This window comes from Schistocerca serialis, chromosome 4 (assembly GCF_023864345.2).
Source record: "Schistocerca serialis cubense isolate TAMUIC-IGC-003099 chromosome 4, iqSchSeri2.2, whole genome shotgun sequence".
Classification (NCBI taxonomy): domain Eukaryota; kingdom Metazoa; phylum Arthropoda; class Insecta; order Orthoptera; family Acrididae; genus Schistocerca; species Schistocerca serialis.
The window spans coordinates 19,200,322-19,226,115 of NC_064641.1; the positions used below are offsets into that span (position 1 = coordinate 19,200,322).

A 25,794-nucleotide genomic window follows, 5' to 3' on the forward strand; every position below is an offset into this window, starting at 1 on the left:
TACGACCCTTGAAAACCGGAATGAGCTGCGCTTTGTTCCAATAGCTAGATATTCTTCATTGCTCCAGCGACCTACGATAAACTACAAGCGGAGCAAGTTCTTTCGCATATTCTCTGCAGAATTTTACGGGTATATCATTGTCCAAATGCCTTTCCACTTAGCTTTTCTACTTCCGCGATCACAAATTATCTCGTTATATACCATTTTGGAGTTCGTGCGATAGCTGAGTGGAGGGACCATATTATGATATTCCGCAATGAAACGCTTTTGGAAGATCGAATTCAGCATTTCGGTTCTCTCGGTCGTCTTCCGTCTCACTGAGTGAGTGAATAGATTCAATCGGCTTACTTATTTTACACAAGACCAAAATTCCTTAGGGTTTTTAGTCAGATCGTCTAGCAAAAAATTTACGTTCAGTCATTGAAGATCTCTCATCATTGCTCCCCTTACGCTCATTTTCGCTTCGTTCAGCTTTTGTTTGTCAGCTGTTTTGACTTTTCTTAAATCTGCGATGAAGCTTCCTTTGTTTCTTAGCATCTTTGTAACGTAGCTATTAAACCACGGTTGGTCTTTCTCATCTCTTAAAACTCGCTCGTAACACGTTTGTCTAACGCGTATTGAACGATGCTTTTGAATTTTACCCATTTGTGCTCCGTTTCGTCCCCAGCACTGCAACTTTATGTTGACTGCTCAGATATCTCGCATTTTGTACCCCGTTACTCTCGTTAAGCGAAAGTACACTGCGCAGAAGTAAAGGTTCGCTTTTTAAGAAGAAGAAAAAAAAAACTCCATTTTCACCAAACGCGACGCAGAAGTGTGCCTACAAGCTTCTCTCTGTAATGGTGGGAAATCGTGGCGCCCTGCGATGTCACCCTCTGGATCGGCGGCGCTTCAGACAGCAAGGTACGGTCGCCGGTTCGAATCCTGTCTCGGTCATGGATGTGTGTGATGTCCTTAGGTTAGTCAGGTTTACGTAGTTCTAAGTTCTAGAGGACTGATGACCTCAGATGTTAAGTTCCATAGTGCTCAGAACCATTTGAACCAAACAGCAAGGTGTCGACACATGCGCAAACATGCTGAGCTCAGAGGTTCGTATGAAAATTTTTGGAAATATGTGGTGAGAACCTATGGGACCAAACTGCTGAAGTGATCGGTCCCTAAGCTTACGCACTACTTAATCTAACTTAAACTAGCTTACGGTAAGGACAACACACATACACACCCATGCCCGAGGGAGGACTCGAACCTCCGACGGGGGGGTTGAGGGGGGGGGGGGGGGGTGCCGCACGGGAAGCCGCCCTAGACCGCGCGGCAGTTCTCACGAATAATATGGGTTAACAAGGTAACATTGGCACCACATTTCACCACAACTCTGCACAATATCACAGCCGAATATCAACATCGAAATGTCACACAATGGGAAGGTCATCACAACCCACTTTACCAATAGCCCACCCCTTCTCTTGACGCCTCTGCGATGGCCATCCAGCGTTGGAATCGCACGGTTATCTTACGGGTGTCTGAGGAAAGCATTTCAGACACACTGCCGCCCAGAATCAACACGAAAAGCCCGCAGATAATGGCCTAAACGTCGTCAGTGAAACCATCCATGGGCGTACCCAGGGAGGGCAGCTGCCCCCCCCCCCCCCCAGAAGATATTCGATCTCGGTCGCGCAGATCCGGGAGTAATTTTTTCGTCTTCGGCACGTTACTGTCGGCAGGGAAGTTTATAGAAATAATAAATTTAGCGATAAGCAAAGCGCTCTGCTATTCGCAGGCATGTTACGTCGCCAAGGAACAGCGTATTCATTTGTAGGCAGTAAGGGATCATGACTATGTGAAGTTTCTAACGAACAACATCGTTTCGCCTACCATATTTAAATGTAAAATGCTTTTCTGCTCCTAAACTATTAATTTTTTAATTACAGCTGACGCTAACTGTAGATTAATAGCAGTTGACGTGCAGGTTATGACAAGCAGTAGATGGCGAGACATTTAGTGCAAGTGATTTATAAAATAATTTTTAGAACGTTCCACAAAACTGGCCATCACCGAAAAAACTAACGGGCACTTCAGTAAAAGCTCCATTAGGGCTGCCTGAAGCCCTTGCTCACTTGCATAATTTAATGAGTCCATTTTCTGGATTGTTACTAAGTGACGAAGAAAGATTATTTACCAAGAAATTATCGCCGGCTAGAGTGCTAGTGGAACGCACGTTCGGATTTTTGACGAGCAAGTTGCATATTCTCCCAAAGAAAAAAAACTCCCTTGAACACGAAGACATTGTTACTCAGTGCATCTCCTTCTTTCACAACATATTAATCGATAAAGGTAGACCCAAAATCTCCCTTCAGTTGAGTTTTTACCAGGACATAATCGAAAACAGCGCTTTGAAGCATGCTTTCAGAAGCAAACAGTGGAGCTTCAAGAAGGATGAGGAGCGGAGGAGAGGTGTTCAAAACCTGTCAACTGTCATTATTGCAAATTTACGTCATGAATCGTTTATCGAATACTGTAACTACTGGGGCTATCATTTCTCTATTAAAATGATAAAATTTGTACGTAACTCAAATATGATAATATACCAAAGTTTATGCGTTTCTTGTCTGTAGTATTTTTGGTAGTTATTTATTTTAATTTTTTGTACTTATACAGTTCATTCCAAGCTTGGCATACCAGACCTCTGTCGTGGCAGTGTTTGTTTCTCTGATCCCACAACACGGGATGTTGACGTACATATGGGACTTTCGATGTCCATCGCAAGAAATCGCATCCAACGATCGCACGAAACAAAACTCGGAGCTACCGTGCAGCACTGTTCTGCATCCCTTTGCTCAGCCCGCAGTCTAAACGGGCACCTCACTATGCTACTGTTCTTATATTTAAAATGTTTATTGAAAGCAGTTTTTCACTAGTTTACTGTTTTATTTAATAAGAAATGCTGCATGTCTTCTCAGATTGTACAAATGCATTCTTGTATTTAAAATGTTTATTAAAAGCAGTTTTTCACTGGTTTACTGTTTTATTTAATAAGAAGTGCTGTATGTTGTCTCGAGTCCTTGTTTTACATTTTGCGATCGAAAATTATAGCTTGCAATCCAGTGCGTAACGGAACGATATTCTTGGCAATCTTTGACACTGCCGACATCCCCTGGACGACTCAAACCCTCTCCAACGACATCGTAAGGCTGCAACCCCGTTGAACGTGATCTGAGCTCTTTGGAGGAGAGCACTATGGCAATTTTTGCTCTCCAATACGGAGTGAGACCACTAAGGAGTGTTCAAACCATTTGACGCGTTAACACCCTCAGTGGCACCAGCACACATTGGTTTAACATTTTAAAAACGTACCTGTACAAAGACAACCTTTGACCGATGGAATCTGAGGCCCGCTGAAGTGGTTACCTGCCAGACGCGCTTACGAATCCGTCAAGGTTTAGGCCGGTATTACACTATCAAATTTCTTTGTCAAATATCTCTGTCCAATATCTTTGTCAAACATATCTGATGTAATAGGGAACTTTGTCAAATGTCGTCCAATATTTGATCAAATCTAGGGCCTCGCCGTAGATTTGATCAAAGAAGTCGCTTGTCTTCTGTTCACTGCTAGCATCGCTGCATTCTGTCGTCTGTAGTGTTTTTATAAACATTGCCAGTAAATACAATTGTTGTGTGCCGACAACTACAAAATTAATAGAGATGTATGAAGCTGATGAGGCGCTTTACAACGTGAGGCACTCTGAATGCAAAAATAGATTAAGAAGATTGGAGACGTAACCTAACCCAACCTAACTGTCTCCAGTAGCAAGGAATCGGAGTGTTACAGTGAGCTTGTCTTCTGCAGATATAGCAGTTCTTAAGTGAGTATTGTGCTTTTTGATATGAGGATACACTTCACTGAGCACATACAGAAATGTTTGGTCATCCATTCTTAAGTAATTGATGTACGACTTGGCGTCCTTCACTATAAGCTCATGTAACAAGTTTTATTGAACGCTTCTATCGTGTCGTCGTAAAACCCACGGCTTCACCCAGGTATGTTTCCTTTTCTTTCCCCGCTTCTCTTCCGCATGTGCACACAGTGCAATTGTGGTACATGCAACTACTGCGGTTAATAACAAGTTGTTGTTGTCAGCCATCTTGAACTGTGACGAAATATATGATGACAGTGTAATACCCCTTCTAGCGCTACGTCAAAGATCTTTGTCAAATATATTTGACGGAATATTTGATCAATCAACACAACACGGTATCCAAGCTGGAGTACCCCAAGGAAGCATCCTAGGGCCCATCTTGTTTAACCTGTACATTAATGACTTCCCAGCGACACGAAACACGACGTTAGCCGTCTACGCGGATGACACAGCCATCCTCGCGCAAGACTGGAAACCGTGGAACATCAACTCACGAATACAGACAGCACTCAGAACAGCTGAGCCTTGGCTGGAGCGATGGCGTATTAAAGTAAACGTTGACAAGTGCGAAGCAGTTCTGTTCACACGCAGACCGAAACTACTGCGCAAACACCAACACTGTAGACCAATAACACTACATACACGCCCAATACGTTTCCGAGAGAAAGTCAGGTACCTTGGTGTCTGGCTGGACCGACCGACACAGTACACAATGAACTCTCTGCTCTCGGGTGGGAGTGCATTCGGGTAAACCGAATGTCTGAGTTCGGCACAGCAAGACCGTCTCATGACTACATGGCGGAATTGGCCGACACGGCCAAGTCCCGCGACCTGCTGAAGTTAAAGCTATTTCTTCACATGGTCGTCAATGTAGAGGTGTACAACACGCCGCGCACCCCCCAACATGCCACAACTGCCAGCGCTATGCGCACGCGGGTATCAGATGCAGTCTCGCACCCCGCTGCCGCATTTGCGCTGGCGGTCACACAACCCAACGCTGCAAACTCCCCCATACAGCACCTCGCAAGTGCGCCAACTGTGGTGCTGCCCATCCGGCAAACTACAGAGGGTGCATTGCTTACAAAGCAGCTCTGAGGCGCAAAATCGCGAAACATGCGAAACCTACCGCCACCACAGTTCCAAAACCACCCCCGCGCCCAGTAAGAAGTGGAATATCCTTCGCTGGAGTGGTCGCTGGCAGCCCCAGCAGCGCGGGACGGTCAGAGGAGCCCCAGTGCTCAGAACACGCTCAGCAAACACCCCCAGCAACAGACACACAACAGACAAACACAACACCTGACACCACACCCGCACCGGGCACACCACACGAAACAAGCAACAACACCACCCTACCCCCTGAGATCGCGAACTGCAGCCCACCACAGGCTACAGAAAACGCACCTACACAGGGACAACCACAGCGCCAGAGGAGGAGGAGAAGGAGAAACAGCCGCAGCACGAGGAACACGACCACACCACAACAAGTACACAGGCAACAGGACATCAACACCCACGAATACAACCCGGACACCAACTCAACAACCCACATAACACACCCACTCACCTCAGAAAATACACAGGCGCCCACAACTGCCACACGAACAACCCACTCGCAGGCCAGCCCTCACCAGACGCCAACACTGGAACAAGCGGCCGCTAACACGACCAACAACTCCCAGGCCGACATGACCAACATCACAACAACATTCCAGAGAATAATGGAAACATTATTCCCCGGACGCACGACCACCGAAATAGTCACGAAGATGTTGGGGTGTGTCTCACAACTCTTCATGCAGTTCATGTCGGGTACGCTCAACTGGACTAGCTTCCAAGCCACTATCACACCGCTTTTTACACTACTACATGGATAATACACCACATCAGCCCCGAAACACAGACTAAACACAATCTCACAGATCCTGTTTTGGAACGCCAACGAGATCGCAAGCAAAAAAGCCGAGATGGCCGCGTTCATGGAGCGAAAGGGTATCCGAATCGCTCTTGTGAACGAAACACTGCTTACACCTCGCAAACAACTAAACTTCCCAGGGTATTGCGTCAATCGTACCGACCGAGCGGATGGCAGGAGGGGAGGCGGCACGGCAATCATCATACACAGAGACATAGACCACACGAACATTGAGCTCCCAGGACTTGAAAGACTAGAGACTACGGCCGTCAGGGTCAAGTTCAACGGAGCCAACACCACACTGGTATCGCTATACAATCCTCCTAAAGACATAGTAACACGCGATATCAGCACAGTGCTCGACATAGCACCGCGGGTAATCGCCGCTGGAGACCTCAACGCAAAACACCCTGATTGGAACTCACGAATACGAACCTCCAACGGCAAGAAACTGTACGAACACGCACTAGGCCGAAACTACATTATACTTGGACCGGACGTTCCCACGTTCGTGCCTACACAGGCCCGACATAGGCCAGACGTGTTAGACATAGCCCTCATAAAGGGCATCACATGCACACTCAACCTAACGGTTGAAAACGATCTGGACTCAGACCACATGCCTGTAATACTGCACATGGAAGAGACACTGCAGGACATCGAACCACTCAGGATGCTTAACTACAAGCGTGCGAATTGGACACTGTTCAAGGAAACGCTTGATAGTCGCATTCCTGACACCCACGAAATTAACAACACACAGCAAATCGATGAGGCTGTGGAGGCCCTCACAACTGCCGTCCAAGACGCAATGACTGACGCCATTCCATTTACAACACCAAGACAACACTCGACGGCCCTGCCCCAGGAAATCGTAGGCCTTATCTCAATGAGGAACCGCCTCAGGAGATACTGGCAGCGTACCAGGCGCCCGTTCTATAAACTGCACGTCAACAGACTCCAGGGCATAATATGGAATAAAATTCAAACATTCAGAAACGAACAATGGGGACAGAAACTCGCTGGGCTGGATACCACACGTCCTGGCGTGTGGCAGCTGGCCAGACACTTCACCAGCGAGAAACATTACATTCCCACGTTACAAGGACCAGGCGGCCCAGCCTACTCCGCGACGGAGAAGGCAGAGCTTATGGCCACAACACTTGCAGCGTCTTTCATGCCGAATCTGGTTCCTTCAGACCCAGCATTCACACTTGAAACGGACCAGGAGGTTACACGACTTGTAGCCCAGACCTCGCGCAACGAAATAAGACGTACTAGCACAAATGAAGTCACATGGGCTATCAAGCACGCCAACGCTAGAAAAGCCCCTGGGCCTGATGGCATTCAAAACCGTGTCCTCCAGGAGTTCACGGATAAAGCCGTAGAATACCTCACACACTTAACGAATGCCATCCTGACACACCAACACTTCCCTGACTTTTGGAAGGCGGCCAAGGTCCTGATGTTCATGAAGCCAGGGAAAGACCACTCCCTCCCACAAAATTACCGACCCATCAGTCTGCTGTGATCGCTCAGCAAGATTGTTGAGAAGGTAATACTAAAAAGTATCACTAGGCATTCTATCGCCAACGACACCCTAAGACCGGAGCAATTCGGCTTTAGAAATCGCCACTCGACAACACAACAACTCCTCCGCGTAGTCGAACATATAACACACGGCTACAACATGAACAAAGCCACAGGGGCCGTGTTCCTAGACATCGAAAAGGCTTTCGATCGTCTCTGGCACAACGCACTCATACGCAAACTCAGCGAAGCTGGTTTCCCCGACGGACTCGTACGTCTCATACACTCATATCTCACGAACAGATGTTTCAACACTAACGTGCAGGATAAACAATCAACACAACACGGTATCCAAGCTGGAGTACCCCAAGGAAGCATCCTAGGGCCCATCTTGTTTAACCTGTACATTAATGACTTCCCAGCGACACGAAACACGACGTTAGCCGTCTACGCGGATGACACAGCCATCCTCGCGCAAGACCGGAAACCGTGGAACATCAACTCACGAATACAGACGGCACTCAGAACAGCTGAGCCTTGGCTGGAGCGATGGCGTATTAAAGTAAACGTCGACAAGTGCGAAGCAGTTCTGTTCACACGCAGACCGAAACTACTGCGCAAACACCAACACTGTAGACCAATAACACTACATACACGCCCAATACGTCTCCGAGAGAAAGTCAGGTACCTTGGTGTCTGGCTGGACCGGAAACTTACATGGGGGGACCACATCGAATACGTTGCCAACCGAGCGCACGCGAGGCTCAAACAGCTCTACCCAATGCTCAACAGGGAAAGCACACTGAATATGAGGGTGTCGAGGTCCTTATACACGACACTGATTAGACCTCTGATGACGTACGCAGCTCCCGTCTGGGGATATGCAGCTCCCACACGACTGCGCCGCCTGCAGATCATACAGAACAAGGTGCTACGAATCATTAGCAATGCTCTACGCTACACACGCTCCGTGGATCTTCACCATGAATACCGCCTTGATACCCTCAAGGAAGTATTCAAAAAACACGCCACACGACTATACAGGAACTCGAGACACTCGAACAATCCTTTCATCCTCACTCTGGGAAACTACGATCACAACCACAGGTGGAAACACAAGCGGCCAAAGACACTGCTAGCTAGGGCATAACCACCTATGGTAAACTAACATACGCAAACAGCGACAAACGCCGGCAAGCCCCTGCAACACTGACTGGCAACTACCAGCTGCTATTAGTGCCGACCAACAGGCCACAGCAGGGACACCGACGAGCTCGCCCACAGACGCACAAACAAGCTGCCAACACTCCCTCACTCTGTGCCTCCGGTATATGACCTATCGGACACAAGATCGATAACAAACCTAACTGTTGCAGGTTGCTGACGCTGACCGAGGACTCTGTACCAGCACCCAGCGCCAGCCGCCGAGCAGCACAAACGCACAACGTCAAGGTATCGACATGCATGATACCCACTACTAACACAGGCTATCCTTGCACAACCTATCGCAGGCAGCAAGACAACCGCTACTGCTCTTACCACCCGACCTAACTATCGCAGAGGTTTTTTTCCCTTGGCTCTTGCCTTGGCACTTTTTTTCCTCTGCCCTTAAAACCGCTACCCTTCGTCAGATTTCGACCAATCTATCTCCAGATGAGCGCGTATTAATGGTTAACCTTAACCAGACGTACGCAAACATCGCAGTACCCACATCCTGCGACACCTCACTGTAGTGAATACTAACCCTTATGCAGAGATGGCAGTGGTGAGAAAGTATATCGTTCCATTTCAGTAAGAAAGTTATTATTACGTGAAGACATTACAGCTACTAATGTAGTACAAAATACACGAACGTTTAGTTAGAATCGATATAAAGAATTTTATGGCATCGAATTTACGCGGCATATTTTCACTACAAATGAATGCGACTGCATTCTATATTTTTGAAGGAGGTAATATGGACCAAAACAAGAATAAAATGTCCAGCAAATGTGGGCTCTAAAATGCACATCTTAAGAACTATGAACACGTTGTTCAGTAGAAGAGATATGTTGGCAGTAGCGAAGATGAAAAAGTGCTCATAACACTTTAAAGTATGCATTTTGGAACTCATGTTTTCTATACTGTTTTCTTGTTTCGGCCCAAACTACCACCTCTGAAAGTTGCCTACCATTCAATGTAAACAACAGCCGTACTGGTCCATGTATTCCGGAGCGATCGGAGGTATCGGAGCGATTTTAGCTTATAAATTTCGACTCGGGCCAGGGTGTCTTATCACAAATTAATACATTTACCCTTCTCCATCAAATCCGAAAGTCTGTAACATCACGGAACCATCCTGAATGTAATGCAGAGATAATTAGACTTAAGAAAAAATAAAAATATAATATTTTTTTGCTAAGTGGAAATTATCGACAGACAAAAAAATGGCAACTGAAAAAAAATTCACAAGCCAAGATTGCTAAAAAGCGTTTTATTGGATGACAGGTATCGACAAAGCTATCATCGGATCTTATGCTTTAAAATATTACGACATACTGTCCATAAGTGTTTCAAGCCGTTTCACATTGCATATATCCTTTCCACTATCATGAATATCACTACGAATCGGCATGTCAAATGTAAATTACAAAGTACAAACAGAAATATATCTATATTGCACCGATTACAAGTGTTCATGTTCACCACCAGCTGTTTTCATGGCGCCATATGCAATACTGAAACTTAATTTAACCGAGAGGATTGGGCGCCGAAAGTTAGCTGGCGTGTGTGTCATGTGTTTATTGATGTCAGTTATGCGGGCTTAAAAAAAAATAAAAAATAAAAATTAATGGTGGCCCTCAACTAAGTACCCCCAGACTCAGAGTTAAAATATTAAAAGTTTTGGCTGGTTTCGTTATCTAGGGGCTGGGATACGTAGTTGCCGCATTACAAACCAAATACTGCTGAGTCTACGGTATACAATATGAATATACACATGAGTTGAATGGTCGAACGTTTCTATCACTCGGCAATTGCGAATTTTGAATGTTACATAGAAATTTATAATTGAAAGATTGCAATTAAATAAAATCTGCAGGTACTATTTTAACGACTTTAAATGATGAGTAAGATAGCAGAAGTACCTTTACGAATGGCGTTTATTACTGCAAAATACTTATTGGTGTCGATGGTCCAGCAATTAAATAAAATATAAGTTGAATAACAGGAAACAATAGATTCCTACTGCATGTAATTAGTTATGAAGAACAACATAACTCGTGAGATATTCACTTCTAAACGCGTACTACGTCTTCACTGCAGAACCCACGGAAATGTCGCAAGTGCACAAGTCGGCACTATGTAGTATTTCTATGTCCCGCGACCACGCTCAAAACTCCTCAACACTCTCCAAGTATATCCTGCGACTGTCTGTCGCGCCTCCCGTCCAGAACTCTCCTGTCCTGTGTGACCCGATGCTCCTCCCCCACTTCCCTACAGTCTCTCCACTGACTTTGGTAGTCGCCTACCGTAGTAACGAGTGCCGTGATTGGCTAGAGCGCTCCCGCCATGTCTCCAAGCCAACGCACACTTACAAACATATTGAAACGCATACGAAATACTGGATTTGCATTTAAATAACTTGAAATTAAATAAATATTCCTACGGATGGACCATAAACAAGCCCTAACACACATTATTAAGTACATAATGAAATCAAATAAACATATATCAAAGGAACAGAAACAAAAGTAGACCACTAGCCTAATGTCTCTGTGATTTCTTCATGAATAGTATATATCGGATATAAACAAAGACATAGACGAATAAATATATTTATAAGCATGCTGCTTCCGTGTAACTGTGGAGTACTTATTGCCTGACACGATCAATAGTAATCGGCCACTTTGAGCTCCAATAACTCCTGTACTATTCAAGTTACATGCCTGTAATTCATACCAATTTAGGTTTACACTAACAGCTTTCTAAAGACACGGCGATCGACGAAATCGGATGAAGCGTTTAGATTTTGGAAATTCGTAGCTGGGTGTTACATGTATAATTTAGTCAGATACTAGACTTTGAACTAATAAAGATATTGAAAATCTGATTACACCATCAGAATCGTCGTGAAAATAATGGTAATGTACATGTTTCTTTTTAAGGTATCATGATTCCTCTCGCTATTATTAATTTATAATTGAACTGTGAAACGTCTGCCACTATGGTTTCACAAAGTGCGCCATCTTTGGCACTCCCAGCATACAAATCTTCTTCATCCACACGAAGCACAGTCTTCGACACAGCGTCAACATGGAATTCCCAGCCACGCGGTCGGCCTGTACCATGGGCTAATATCCGGCACCACGCGGGTAATGACAAGGGAACCTCCCCATCGCACCCCCCTCAGATTTTGTTATAAGTTGGCACAGTGGATAGGCCTTGAAAAACTGAACATAGATCAATGATACGTAATCAGCATGGTTTCAGAAAAAAATCGTTCTTGTGCAACGCAGCTAGCTCTTTATTCACACGAAGTAATGGCCGCTATCGACAGGGGATCTCAAGTTGATTCCGTATTTCTAGATTTCCGGAAAGCTTTTGACACCGTTCCTCACAAGCGACTTCTAATCAAGCTGCGGGCCTATGGGGAATCGTCTCAGTTGTGCGACTGGATTCGTGATTTCCTGTCAGGAAGGTCGCAGTTCGTAGTAATAGACGGCAAATCGTCGAGTAAAACTGAAGTGATATCAGGTGTTCCCCAGGGGAGCGTCCTGGGACCTCTGCTGTTCCTGATCTATATAAATGACCTGGGTGACAATCTGAGCAGTTCTCTTAGGTTGTTCGCAGATGATGCTGTAATTTACCGTCTAGTGAGGTCATCCGAAGACCAGTATCAGTTGCAAAGCGATTTAGAAAAGATTGCTGTATGGTGTGGCAGGTGGCAGTTGACGCTAAATAACGAAAAGTGTGAGGTGATCCACACGAGTTCCAAAAGAAATCCGTTGGAGTTCGATTACTCAAGGCTGTCAATTCAACTAAGTACCTGGGTGTTAAAATTACGAACAGCTTCAGTTGGAAAGACCACATAGATAATATTGTGGGGAAGGCGAGCCAAAGGTTGCGTTTCATTGGCAGGACACTTAGAATATGCAACAAGTCCACTAAAGAGACAGCTTACACTACACTCGTTCGTCCTCTGGTAGAATATTGGTGCGCGGTGTGGGATCCTTACCAGGTGGGATTGACGGAGGACATCGAAAGGGTGCAAAAAACGGCAGCCCGTTTTGTATTATCACGTAATAGGGGAGAGAGTGTGGCAGATATGATACGCGAGTTGGGCTGGAAGTCATTAAAGCAAAGACGTTTTTCGTCAAGGCGAGATCTATTTACGAAATTTTAGTCACCAACTTTCTCTTCCGAATGCGAAAATATTTTGTTGAGCCCAGCCTACATAGGTAGGAATGATCATCAAAATAAAATAAGAGAAATCAGAGCTCGAACAGAAAGGTTTAGGTGTTCGTTTCTCCCGCGCGCTGTTCGGGAGTGGAATGGTAGAGAGATAGTATGATTGTGGTTCGATGAACCCTCTGCCAAGCACTTAAATGTGAATTGCAGAGTTGTCATGTAGATGTAGAATCGAGAAAACAGGAAGAAGTTGTGTGGAACTATGAAAAAAATAAGCAAAATTTACAAACTGACTAGTCCATGCGCAACATAGGCAACATCAGTGACAGGTGCGCTGTGGTCCCGTGGTTAAAGTGAGCAACTGCGGAACGAGAGGTCGTTGGTTCAAGTATTCCCTCGCGTGAAAAGTTTAATTTTTTTTATTTTCAGACAATAATTATCTCTCCGTCCGTCCGTCCGATGCGAGGTAACTGCGCCGTAGTATGGGGACGCAACACCTAAACGAACATCGAAACACACGACGTCAGTGGACTACAGCGCATGGAAGAGAGAGTATTCCTGCTACTTTGGACGAGAGTGCATTAAATACGTGAGATGTATTCCGTGGGGTTTTGCGGTGCGGTCGCAAAACACAGACACTAAACTTATTACAGTGAACAGAGACGTCAATGAACGAACGGACAGATCATAACTTTGCGAAAATAAAGAAAGTAAACGTTTCACTCAAGAGAGACTTGAACCAAGGATCTCTCGTTCCGCAGCTGCTCACGCTAACCACGGGACCACGGCGCTCCTAATCTCACCCTCTCCTTGATGTTGCCTATCTGCTGCATGGACTACCCAGTTTTTATATTTTGCTTATTTTTTTCATAGTTCCACACAACTTCTTCCTGCTTTCTCGATTGATCTGTGTTCAGTTTTTCAAGGCCTATCCACTGTACCAACTTATAACTAAATCTGAGGGGGGTGCGATGGGGAGGTTCCCTTGTCAGGAGCCTCGGCTAGCCGATCGGCACGTACGGCCACGACAACTCCAAACTTAGAATATTTTCAGGGCGCCACAATTCGCCCTTTACCTCACACGGTCATATTTCTGCTTTTCTTAACAGTACGTAAAACTTCACTATCTACATCGTATATGTGGTTTTCCGTTAATCATGGTTCAAATGGCTCTGAGCACTATGGGACTTAACTTCTAAGGTCATCAGTTCCCTAGAACTTAGAACTACTTAAACCTAACTAACCTAAGGACACCACACGCATCCATGCCCGAGGCAGGATTCGAACCTGCGACCGTAGCGGTCGCGCGGTTACAGACTGTAGCGCCTAGAACCGCTCGGCCACTGCGGCCGGCTCGTTAATCATGTTATACAAAGATTAAATGTGTGGTTCATAGCCTTTAACTTTTCTCGTTTTCCGATATCACAATTGCCACCGTTCTGCATTAATGAGCAACATATACCAGATTGAATGTGTGTTTCCTAGCCTTTAACTTTTCTCGTCTTCCGATGTTACAATTTCCACTGTTCTGCCTTAATGAGCAACATATACTTTTCCACAGTGCTTGCAGGCGATTTTTTGCACGTCACTTTGTCTTTATTATTGAATAATAGTTCAGCTGTGCTTTTGGCATTGTGAAACGCAGGTCTGTAGGTGCGAGACACAAGCGGTATAATTTTACTCGTTTTCCATTCCATTGGGCATCGGCTCATATCAGCCCCATCTGGATATGGCTTTCAAACCGAATTACAGACTATCAAACATACCACATTCACTAATGATTACATCTTCGACCTGGTTAAGAATATTCTACGAAAAAAACCACATAAAATTACAACACGTCTCTACGCTGTCCAACGGTAACCCATCAAACTGCTGCAGTACCCAATATGTTCGCAAAATTACAGACAGCCTTGCAAAAAAGGCTAACTCTCATCTGCAGATTTTTTTTACAATAACATCAGTATGGCTAAATGATTATAGAATAGTAACATCAAAGAGAAATCTTTGGCGCAGAGAAGCATGTATAAAATCACCTGCGTGTAGGTTGGTCAGTCAGAAACAGCTGTGGCAGCATGAAAGAAGCTGGATGCTAGTAAGACAGATTCAACCTTGGGGGGAACATATTTTGACAGAAAACCACCCACACAATGTAGATTGCAATGTCCTGCATACTATTAAGAAAAGTATAAAGTAGACATTACTGGAAATCAATAAACGTGTAACACAAAATGCCAGCTTAGTTTTCAATGATGAAGTCCCATTTTTCTCTCAGTTAAACTGAGTTTAAGTTTTAAAAATGTTCGCTTGCAGTAGTGGAATCAACTGTCTTTGTTAAAAGCAACGATTTCCACGCACCATAAAAAACTTTATTTTTCATATTTTGTTGAGTGTAACGATCTCGGTGTAACATAAAAAATAGTACGTTCTTTCGTAAACACTATGTCCCTTATCATTTTATGGATCGTCTGTATTAGTAATATCTGTGTAAGTTGCACGTCGTTTTATCGACGGTTATGGTTTTCAGATATCACCTGACAATAAATAACCTTTAGAAGTTGAAACGCGAACAAATAAATAATATTTTGCAGAACACCAGTTAAGGGTTACCTTTTGCATATTATTGTCATGCTCATAGATAGACAACTCACAAGAGGAGGCCACTACGTTCGGATCAGGGATTTGCTTCGAACTTGGTAGACTTTTAGTGGTCCATTAGGACAACATAATGTGCAAGTAATACGGCGTTCTACTTTGGCGATTTCGTGGAAAACGCAAGAGAAGTTTTACGCATCAGTGATGTCATGGTAGGCGGTCATGTGGTCAACGTTCAAACTCCAAAATCGGCGGGTCGCTGGAACGAGTTAGGTTCATCTTTTTTTATTTATATTTTTTGAACCAGTCACATTATTTCGTACATATTACATTTGAAAGGTAATACGATGAAAAGACACGTGTGTTTGTATAAACTTTTTTATCAGGAACCTTCAAACTTATTCATATTTGGTTGACAACGAACGAGAAATTGTTTCTCGTCAAACTGCTGTTAAAATACATTCAGTCCTACACTGCAAAGTTTCGGTATCGATATTTTCGAAAGTGATGCGAAACGCTTGGTTTGCATACAAGTCTCGAAAGAAAGAGAAGTTTTTCAAAATGTCAGCGAGCTGTGCTGTTTCCTTAGAAACTCTGAAAATTCCTTTTGCATGCGGGCAAACTGCATTCGTTTGATGCCATTTTAATTTGTGTTTTTCATGTCTGTATGAAAAATGTCATCCTGCAACTTGTAATGTCGAAAGTACGCCCGTCGATTAATCGCACACTACCCTAATATTCTGGAATATTGTAACTCTTCGTATTATTGAATAAAGTTATTTAGACCTTAATTTATCGATGTTTGACTTGGGCTTTCCAGACCTGGCCCTGGTGCTTGAAAACTGTGTCCGCAGGTCGTTGCGTTCGGGGGCAAAGCTGTTCTCGATACCTTAATTGATCGCAGATATAAGGGATTTTACAAACCACGAAAGGTTTACGTTTTCAAGAAAACATCATGCATTTGGTCGTTTATTTGTCGATAATTATAAATATTTGTTGTCATAATAAAAGCGGGGATCGAACCCGGGACCCCGTGCGTGGGAAGCGAGAACGCTACCGCAAGAACACGAGCTGCGGACGTCATAATAAAAATTTGGAAACAACGAAATAAAAAGGGAAATTCAATAAAAGTTCATGCAAATACAGATGCCTCTTCATCATAGTACCTTTCAGATGTAGTATGTATGAAATAACATGACTATTGTTGAAATAAAAATTAAAAAAAGAACCTTAGCGGGGTTCGATCCAGCCGCTACGGAGCTACCACAGGAGCGCCGCCTTTCGTACTGTAAGGGTTCCAACGCCAGGGTACATCAATGACGTATAAAACTTCTCTTTCGATTTTTTCGAAATCGACTAAGTAATATGCCTTACTCCATGCACATTATGTTGTCCTAAGTAATATTGAAAGTGTACAGAGTTTGAATTAATCCGCGATCCTAGTGTTGTGGCAACAGACGGACACTTAAACATGGCGCAACTCGTCGTGACAAAATAAATATTGCTGTGAAACAAAACAGAAGCGATGAAGTGTTTTGTTTATAAAACTAATCACAACAGCAAGGATGCGCGTTGTGGAAGCCCAGCAGTACTTACCCGAGAAGAATTCGCGGCGACATGGCTCCACGAGCGAGCGTCGGTTTTCACGCTGCGCTGCCAACTGCGCAACATTATCGCTGATGCCGATGCAGCACTGCGGAAGCGGCGGGTGAGTCAGTGCAGCTCGGGAAGTCGATGCTCCGCCAAGGCTCCTCCGTGTGCAACACGAGCTGATCGCGCAATCTCGGCAGTTCTTTACGAGCCACTACACGATTACGCCGCTGTAGGAGTCCGAACTATAGGAAGCATCGCCTGCGCTGGCTATCTGAAGTACACCACACTGCGCTGTACAGTTCTACCCACTCCTGAGTGATCTCTGATCTCGTCTATCCACTGACCATCAGGTCACCTCTACCATTTTTTAAAAAATAATTTCTGTTTCCAACCACAGTCACGTTCATGTTTTTAAATTGCCTGAAATGGTCATCACGAGGTAGATGAAACTGGTAATCTAAGAAAATATTCGTGATTATGTCTGATAACAAAAATGGATAGCTTTGAGAGATGAAGTAGTGAAGGCAGCAGAGGATCAAGTAGGTAAAAAGACGAGGGCTAGTAGAAATCCTTGGGCAACAGAAGAAATACTGAATTTAATTGATGAAAGGAGAAAATATAAAAATGCAGTAAATGAAGCAGGCAAAAAGGAATACAAACGTCTCAAAAATGAGATCGACAGGAAGTGCAAAAATGGCTAAGCAGGCATGGCTAGAGGACAAATGTAAGGATGTAGAGGCTTATCTCAGTAGGGGTAAGATAGATACTGCCAACAGGAAAATTAAAGAGACCTTTGGAAAGAAGAGAACCACTTGCATGAATATCAAGAGCTCAGATGGAAACCCAGTTCTAAGCAAAGAAGGGAAAGCAGAAAGGTGGAAGGAGTATATAGAGGGTTATATACAGGGGCGATGTTCTTGAGGACAATATTATGGAAATGGAAGAGGATGTAGATGAAGATGAAATGGGAGACATGATACTGCGTGAAGAGTTTGACAGAGCACTGAAAGACCTGAGTCGAAACAAGGCCCCGGGAGTAGACAACATTCCATTAGAACTACTGACGGCCATGAGAGAGCCAGTCCTGACAAAACTCTACCATCTAGTGAGCAAGATGTATGAGACAGGCGAAATACCCTCAGACTTCAAGAAAAACATAATAATTCCAATCCCAAAGAAAGCAGGTGTTGACAGATGTTAAAATTACAGAACAATCAGTTTAATAAGTCACGGATGCAACTCTAACGCGAATTCTTTACAGACGAATGGAAAAACTGGTAGAAGCCGACCTCGGGGAAGATCAGTTTGGATTCCGTAGAAATATTAGAACACGTGAGGCAATACTGACCCTACGACTTATCGTAGAAGCTGCATTAAGGAAAGGCAAACCTACGTTTCTAGCGTTTGTAGACTTAGAGAAAGCTTTTGACAATGTTGACTGGAATACTCTCTTTCGAATTCTGAAGGTGGCAGGGGTAAAATACAGGGAGCGAAAGGCTATTTACAATTTGTACAGAAACCAGATGGCAGTTATAAGAGTCGAGGGACATCAAGGGGAAGCAGTGGTTGGGAAGGGAGTGAGACAGGGTTGTAGCCTCTCCCCAATGTTATTCAATCTGTATATTGAGCAAGCAGTGAAGGAAACAAAACAAAAATTCGGAGTAGGTATTAAAATCTATGGAGAAGAAATAAAAAGTTTGAGGTTCGCCGATGACATTGTAATTCTGTCAGAGACAGCAGAGGACTTGCAAGAGTAGTTGAACGGAATGGATAGTGTCTTGAAAGGAGGATATAAGATGAACATCAACAAAATCAAAACGAAGATAATGGAATGTAGTCGAATTAAGTCGGGTGATGCTGAGGGGATTAGATTAGGAAATGAGACACTTAAAGTAGTAAATGAGTTTTGCTATTTGGGGACCAAAATAATTGATGATGGTCGAAGTAGAGAGGATGTAAAATGTAGACTGGCAATGGCAAGGAAAGCGTTTCTGAATAAGAGAATTTGTTAACATCGAGTACAGATTTAAGTGTCAGGAAGTCGTTTCTGAAACTATTTGTATGGAGTGTAGCCATGTATGGAAGTAAAACATGGACGATAAATAGTTTGGTCAAGAAGAGAGTAGAAGCTTTAGAAATGTGGTGCTACAGAAGAACGCTGAAGATTCGATGGGTAGATCACATAACTAATGAGGAGGTATTGAAGAGAATTGGGGAGAAGAGGAGCTTGTGGCACAACTTGACAAGAAGAAGTGACCTGTTGGTAGGACATGTTCTGAGGCATCAAGGGATCACCAATTTAGTACTGGAGGGTAGCGTGGAGGGTAAAAACCGTAGAGGGAGACCAAGAGATGAATACACTAAGCAGATTCAGAAGGATGTAGGTTGCAGTAGGTACTAGGAGATGAAGAGGCTTGCATAGGATAGAGCAGCATGGAGAGCTGCATCAAACCAGTCTCAGGACTGAAGACCACAACAACACAACAATCTTTTTTTCCAACCACAGTCACGTTTATGTTTTTAAATTATATGAAATGGTCATCACGAGGTAGCTGAAACTGGTAATCTAAGAAAATATTCATGATTATGTAAGGTAACAAAAATTTTTTCAACAAATGTAGCAATCGCGTTCGTTTGATTTTCATTACAATCGTAATTACGTCTTTCACTTCGATCTGCTTCCTGCTCTACTTATTTGTATTCCTGCATCTCCTAGCAGGCTCCTAATACCCAAGATGCACTCCTCAAACATTCGCGTTGAAAGTCCGGGACACACTGTCGTAAGTCACAACGAGAGATTGTAAACTTTCTATATTTAATCATAAATGAAAAGCGCAATATTGTGGATGCTGTACAGCTCTGTATCATTGCATTTACCAGTTTCCGTCTTACAACGCTTTCATCAAACTTTAAGTGACTGTCGCCCTTAAAAAGGTTGAGTGCTGATGAACCACATTGCAAAAGATGTTAACGTACAGAGTGACATGCAAATAATGTGTAAATATAATCTTTGATAGTGCAGTAGTAATGTAATTGAAAATGTTAAACAGTAAGTAAGTACAATGGGAATTAATCAGAAAAACACTAAAGAGTGTGTTTGTGTCTGTGTCTGGCTGTACGTAAGCGAAGATGAGGTGGAAGGGAGGAGTTATGTGATTCCACGCAACACCTACTGGATGTTTATCAGGTCAACCACTGCCTGTTGTTTTATGACGACTTTGTCAAAAATAATTTGACGTTGCTGAGCTTCCACATAACTAACAGATAAGCGGTGCTGACACAATGTATCCTCTGTGTGTGTGTGTGTAAATGAAGATAAGGTGAAAGGGAGAAGCTCAACACCAGCGAAGAATTAGTCGCAAAAGAGAAGAGGATGTACATAAGGTAAAGCAACAGTTTAAATTAAATTAATATTCTAAATAAAATATAATTAATACAAGACAATGACACAGAAGAACATCTTGAAGAAGTATTACGTACCGAAGACAATGCAGAAACAGAGTTTAAGATAAAATTGACATCAGGTTGCCCTCTATGGGGTGGGTGTACGCAACGACTGTGGTTGTATTGGGTTAGATAGAGCAGCAATCAGTCGTAGAATTAAGTTGCTTTAATTTGACATTTATAGTCACAACGCAGATCAGATTTAGACCTGTGTCAGGTCATTATCAATGCAGTGCGAAATTGTAGCAGTTGTTCGTGCTCAAATGAATGCTTACACAGTTCAACCATTACAGTGATGGTTGAACTGTGTAAGCATTCATTTGAGCACGAACAACTGCTACCATTTCGCACTGCATTGATAATGACCTGACACAGGTCGAAATCTGATCTGCGTTGTCACTATAAATGTCAAATTAAAGCAACTTAATTCTACGACTGATTGCTGCTCTATCTAACCCATAAAATTGACATTTGTAACAAGAAATACGAGGGTTGTTTTTTAAGTAAGGGCCGTTCGCGCGTATAGTCCCGTAGTTCGCGCGGACGCCGCAACAAGCCACCGCGCCACTTGCCGGCATCCTTCCCGTTCACACTGATGCAAGTTGCAGCTCTGCAGCTGACGTGTACGCATCGCTGTGCTACTTTACAATGTTTACGATTATTGAATCGCCCGCCGCGCGTGAGGTACGGTCAGTGATACGTTTTTTGACCGCGAGAAGCCTATCAGCTGCAGAAATTCATCGTCAGTTAACAGAAGTTTATGGCTCGAATGCAATGAGTGAAGGTAAAGTGCGTCAATGGGTTAGAGAGTTTAAAAATGGCCGTCAAAAGTCCATGACGAAGAACGCTCAGGCCGGCCCTCTGTCATCACTGATGATTTGGTGGCTGCAGTCGAAACAAAGATTCGTGAGGACAGAAGATTCACAATTTCCACTCTTTCTTTGGAATTTCCACAAGTTTCAAGATCAGTTTTGTACAAAATTGTGTCTGAAAACCTAAACTTTAAGAAACTGTGTTCTCGGTGGGTACCCAGACTCCTCACAGAGGACCACAAAGGGAAGAGATTTGCCACTTCATTGGACTTTTTGATTTGTTACGAGGAAGAAGGGGATGACATGTTGAGTCAAATTGTCACTGGAGATGAAACATGGGTATCCCATATCACTCCCGAAAGCGAGCGACAATCGATGGAATGGCGACACACAACCTCACCCGTCAAGGTCAAAGCCAAACAGACGCTGTCAAAGCGCAAGATTATGGCAACTGTGTTCTGGGACCGGCGCCGTGTTTTGCTAGCGGACTTTATGCCACGAGGAACGACAATCAACTCTGATGCCTACTGTGCAACTCTAAAGAAGCTCTGCAGAGCAATTCAAAACAAAAGGCGCGGCATGCTGACAAAAGGAGTTTTGCTTCTGCACGATAATGCTAGGCCTCACACCTCTCAAAAGACTCGGGATTTGATTGATTCTTTTGGCTGGGAAGTTTTGGACCGTGCACCATACAGCCCCGACCTTGCTCCTAGCGATTTTCACCTTTTCCGGTACCTGAAACACCATCTTGGCGGCCGTGAACTCTTGGCAGTCTGAGCAGGCGGCCGAATTCTTTGAAGAGGGAATTAAAAACTTAGTTTTACGGTATGACAAGTGCTTAAATAAACAAGGCAACAATGTAGAAAAATAGGTAAAAGTGTGTAGAATCAGAAAATAAAAGTTTTTTTACAAAAATATTTGTATCTTTTTTTAAAAATAAAAACGGCCCTTACTTAAAAAACCAACCCTCGTACATACGCTACATTATACATCAGCGCTCTAAAGAATTTCTTTTACTATAGGGAAGATTTACGTATTATAAAACAACAGAATATATGGAGTATAGAGTCACTCGCCATATAATAAATAAATACAGGAAAAAATTGAGGAATAGAATGGAACAGACACTGTGCAAAGAACTAGAGAAACGTGAGGATTAAATTAAGTTTAAAAGAAGGGGGGTATTGACCTGTGTTTGGTCATGTCATATTAAATCACGACTATAGACCAAATGTTTATGGATTTCCAGGGCTTCCAACATGTTAAAACAGTCAGTTTAATTCTGATGACGGCCTGTTAGCCGAAAAGAGGTTAATGAAGTAAGTTAATAGTGAGAAGATTCACAATACTGTGCTTTTCATTTATAGTTGAATCGGTGAGTTGGAAAAGGTGCCACGTTCCAGGATACATAACAGGTTGAAGCGTGGTGTCGTGGAGTTGACATGTAGCAGCCGGCCCCAGGGTGAAACAGTATACACCATTACAAAATACTATAACCATCAACTTTGGAATCTGATGACGTTTGCAGCGGAAGGAATGTGTTATGCAAGTTTATATTACTCATATTCACTATAGCAATAGAGGAGTGTGTTATGAACATAGGGGTTTATTCCAAATAAACTCAAAAACGACAAGCAAAATACAGCAAAGCAGATAATGCTAGGCATGCTTCATCTTTACCTTGTCCATCGTCGCTGGCCACTATCAGATATTGTTATAAAATGGTTTCTGCTCGTGATGTATGTATTGTACAATTTTCTTTTCATCGTCTAGTTTTTTCGTTTGTATTGGAACAAATCCCTGTATGCCTGTTTGTATGGACGGGACCACTTCTCTCTCTCAATCCCCTTCCAAAGAGTTGATGAGACATGACCCCATGTTATACCAAACGATGACTACAGATATAAAGATAACTTCTCTCCCGTAAAGGTAATTTGAAAAAAAGTGGATTGATTCCTTTTCCAAATTATCGATTCAGTTATGAAGTTGTGTTACCAAGAATGTCAGAAGAATACGTTTAAACGCTTTTTATTTTACCGAAAACACTCAAGACCATTTTTTCTCATTTTGTTAATTTATTTTGTTGTCCGTACAACTGCCCTAGCTACATAAACTCAGTTCCTGATGACCGAGTCCTCGAGGCACGACCCTCGACCGGCTTTCCAGCTTTTGCCCCCACCAGAACCTCTCCCATTGGGTAAGGCCATTGTCCATCGAAGGTAAGAGTCCCAGGTTCGAGTACCGGTCCGGCACACAGTTTTAATCTACCAGGAAGTTTCAAAACAATGTACACTCCACTGCAGAAAGAAAGATCAATCCTAGAAACAATCCTTCAGTCTTTGGCTAAGACATTTCACTACTACAGGGTCATTACAAATGATTGAAGCGATTTCACAACTCTACAATAACTTTATTATTTGAGATATTTTCACAATGCTTTGCACACACATACAAAAACCCAAAAAGTTTTTTTAGGCATTCACAAATGTTCGATATGTGCCCCTTTAGTGATTCGGCAGACATCAAGCCGATAATCAAGTTCCTCCCACACTCGGCGCAGCATGTCCCCATCAATGAGTTCGAAAGCATCGTTGATGCGAGCTCGCAGTTCTGGCACGTTTCTTGGTAGAGGAGGTTTAAACACTGAATCTTTCACATATCCCCACAGAAAGGAATCACATGGGGTTAAGTCGGGAGAGCGTGGAGGCCATGACATGAACTGCTGATCATGATCTCCACCACGACCGATCCATCGGTTTTCCAATCTCGTGTTTAAGAAATGCCGAACATCATTATGGAAGTGCGGTGGAGCACCATCCTGTTGAAAGATGAAGTCGGCGCTGTCGGTCTCCAGTTGTGGCATGAGCCAATTTTCCAGCATGTCCAGATACACGTGTCCTGTAACGTTTTTTCGCAGAAGAAAAAGGGGCCGTAAACTTTAAACCGTGAGATTGCACAAAACACATTAGCTTTTGGTGAATTGCGAATTTGCTGCACGAATGCGTGAGTATTCTCTACCGCCCAGATTCGCGCATTGTGTCTGTTCACTTCACCATTAAGAAAAAATGTTGCTTCATCACTGAAAACAAGTTTCGCACTGAACGCATTCTCTTCCATGAGCTGTTGCAACCGCACCGAAAATTCAAAGCGTTTGACTTTGTCATCGGGTGTCAGGGCTTGTAGCAATTGTAAACGATAAGGCTTCTGCTTTAGCATTTCCCGTAAGATTTTCCAAACCGTCGGCTGTGGTACGTTTAGCTCCCTGCTTGCTTTATTCGTCGACTTCCACGGGCTACGCGTGAAACTTGCCCGCACGCGTTCAACCGTTTCTTCGCTCACTGCAGGCCGACCCGTTGATTTCCCCTTACAGAGGCATGCAGAAGCTTTAAACTGCGCATACCATCGCCGAATGGAGTTAGCAGTTGGTGGATCTTTGTTGAACTTCGTCCTGAAGTGTCGTTGCACTGTTATGACTGACTGATGTGAGTGCATTTCAAGCACGACATACGCTTTCTCGGCTCCTGTCGCCATTTTGTCTCACTGCGCTCTCGAGCGCTCTGGCGGCAGAAACCTGAGGTGCGGCTTCAGCCGAACAAAACTTTATGAGTTTTTCTACGTATCTGTAGTGTGTCGTGACCATATGTCAATGAATGGAGCTACAGTGAATTTATGAAATCGCTTCAATCATTTGTAATAGCCCTGTATAAGTTTTCTTATTTATCTACACATATAAAAAAAAAAGTTTTGCATCACCCCGGTTCCCAGAACTCCTGAAGACAGACGTTGACTGTGGATATTGTATTACAGACACAGTACCTTTGAGTGTTCAGAAATGTCACTAAATCCATCGAAAGATGTAAACAACCATGCATGAGCAGCGCCTATTAGACGGGGGGGGGGGGGGGGGGGGGTCCGACAGCCGATCAGTTCCAGTCATTCCACCAGGAAGGAGGTACACGGCTCGTGTTGTCTGTAGATCAACCATGCCTTGATTTCTTGCAAGTTTTCTAAAAAATGTCGACATTAGTTTTAGGTTAAATTGTTTACAAAAACCTATGAGTCTTTCCCCATTTTTGTTGGTTGTTTCATGTGCTGGATAATCTCCAACTACTGATTTAAATTTTATATCTTTGCCAACTTGTGCATTAAAGTCGCCACTAAAATTTTGGTATGTTCTTTTGGTTATTTGGATGTTTCGTGTTCTAGCATTTCCCAAAAATCTTCCAGTTTATCAGCATTTGTTCTGTTTTGTTGGTTGAAAGGTGCATGTACATTTATAATGGTGTAACGTTTATTGCCTGACTTGAACGTCAGAAATGAAATTCGTTCTGATGGGAAGCTAAAATTAGTTATTGATTCCGTAAGTTGCTGTTTGACCATAAATGCTGTCCCTAATATAGTCGTATTATTGGAATTTTTAATGGCTAGTTTTCCTTTGTAGATCCTGTATCCACCTAACTCAAATGCATTTTCATCCAGATAACTCGCTTCTTGAAGTGTTAATATAAGTATGTTGCGTTGATTGAGAATGTCCGTTTGGGTTTTAGTTTTCCAACTTACATAAGTGTGTTGATGTTCACAGTCCCCAGCAGGAGTTTTTTCTTGG

At 43.5% G+C, this 25,794-nt stretch overlaps 1 protein-coding gene across 1 annotated transcript in view; it reads right to left on the reverse strand.

The window, feature by feature from the left end:
- Positions 1-17,020, reverse strand: part of LOC126474026 (uncharacterized protein CG13380) — a 98,346-nt gene extending 81,326 nt beyond the window's left edge. Inside the window, exon 1 of the mRNA XM_050101433.1 lies at positions 16,936-17,020. Coding sequence (XP_049957390.1) covers positions 16,936-17,010 — 75 coding nt within the window. The 5' untranslated portion in view covers positions 17,011-17,020. The remainder of the gene's footprint in view (positions 1-16,935) is intronic.
- Positions 17,021-25,794: the final 8,774 nt, after the last annotated feature.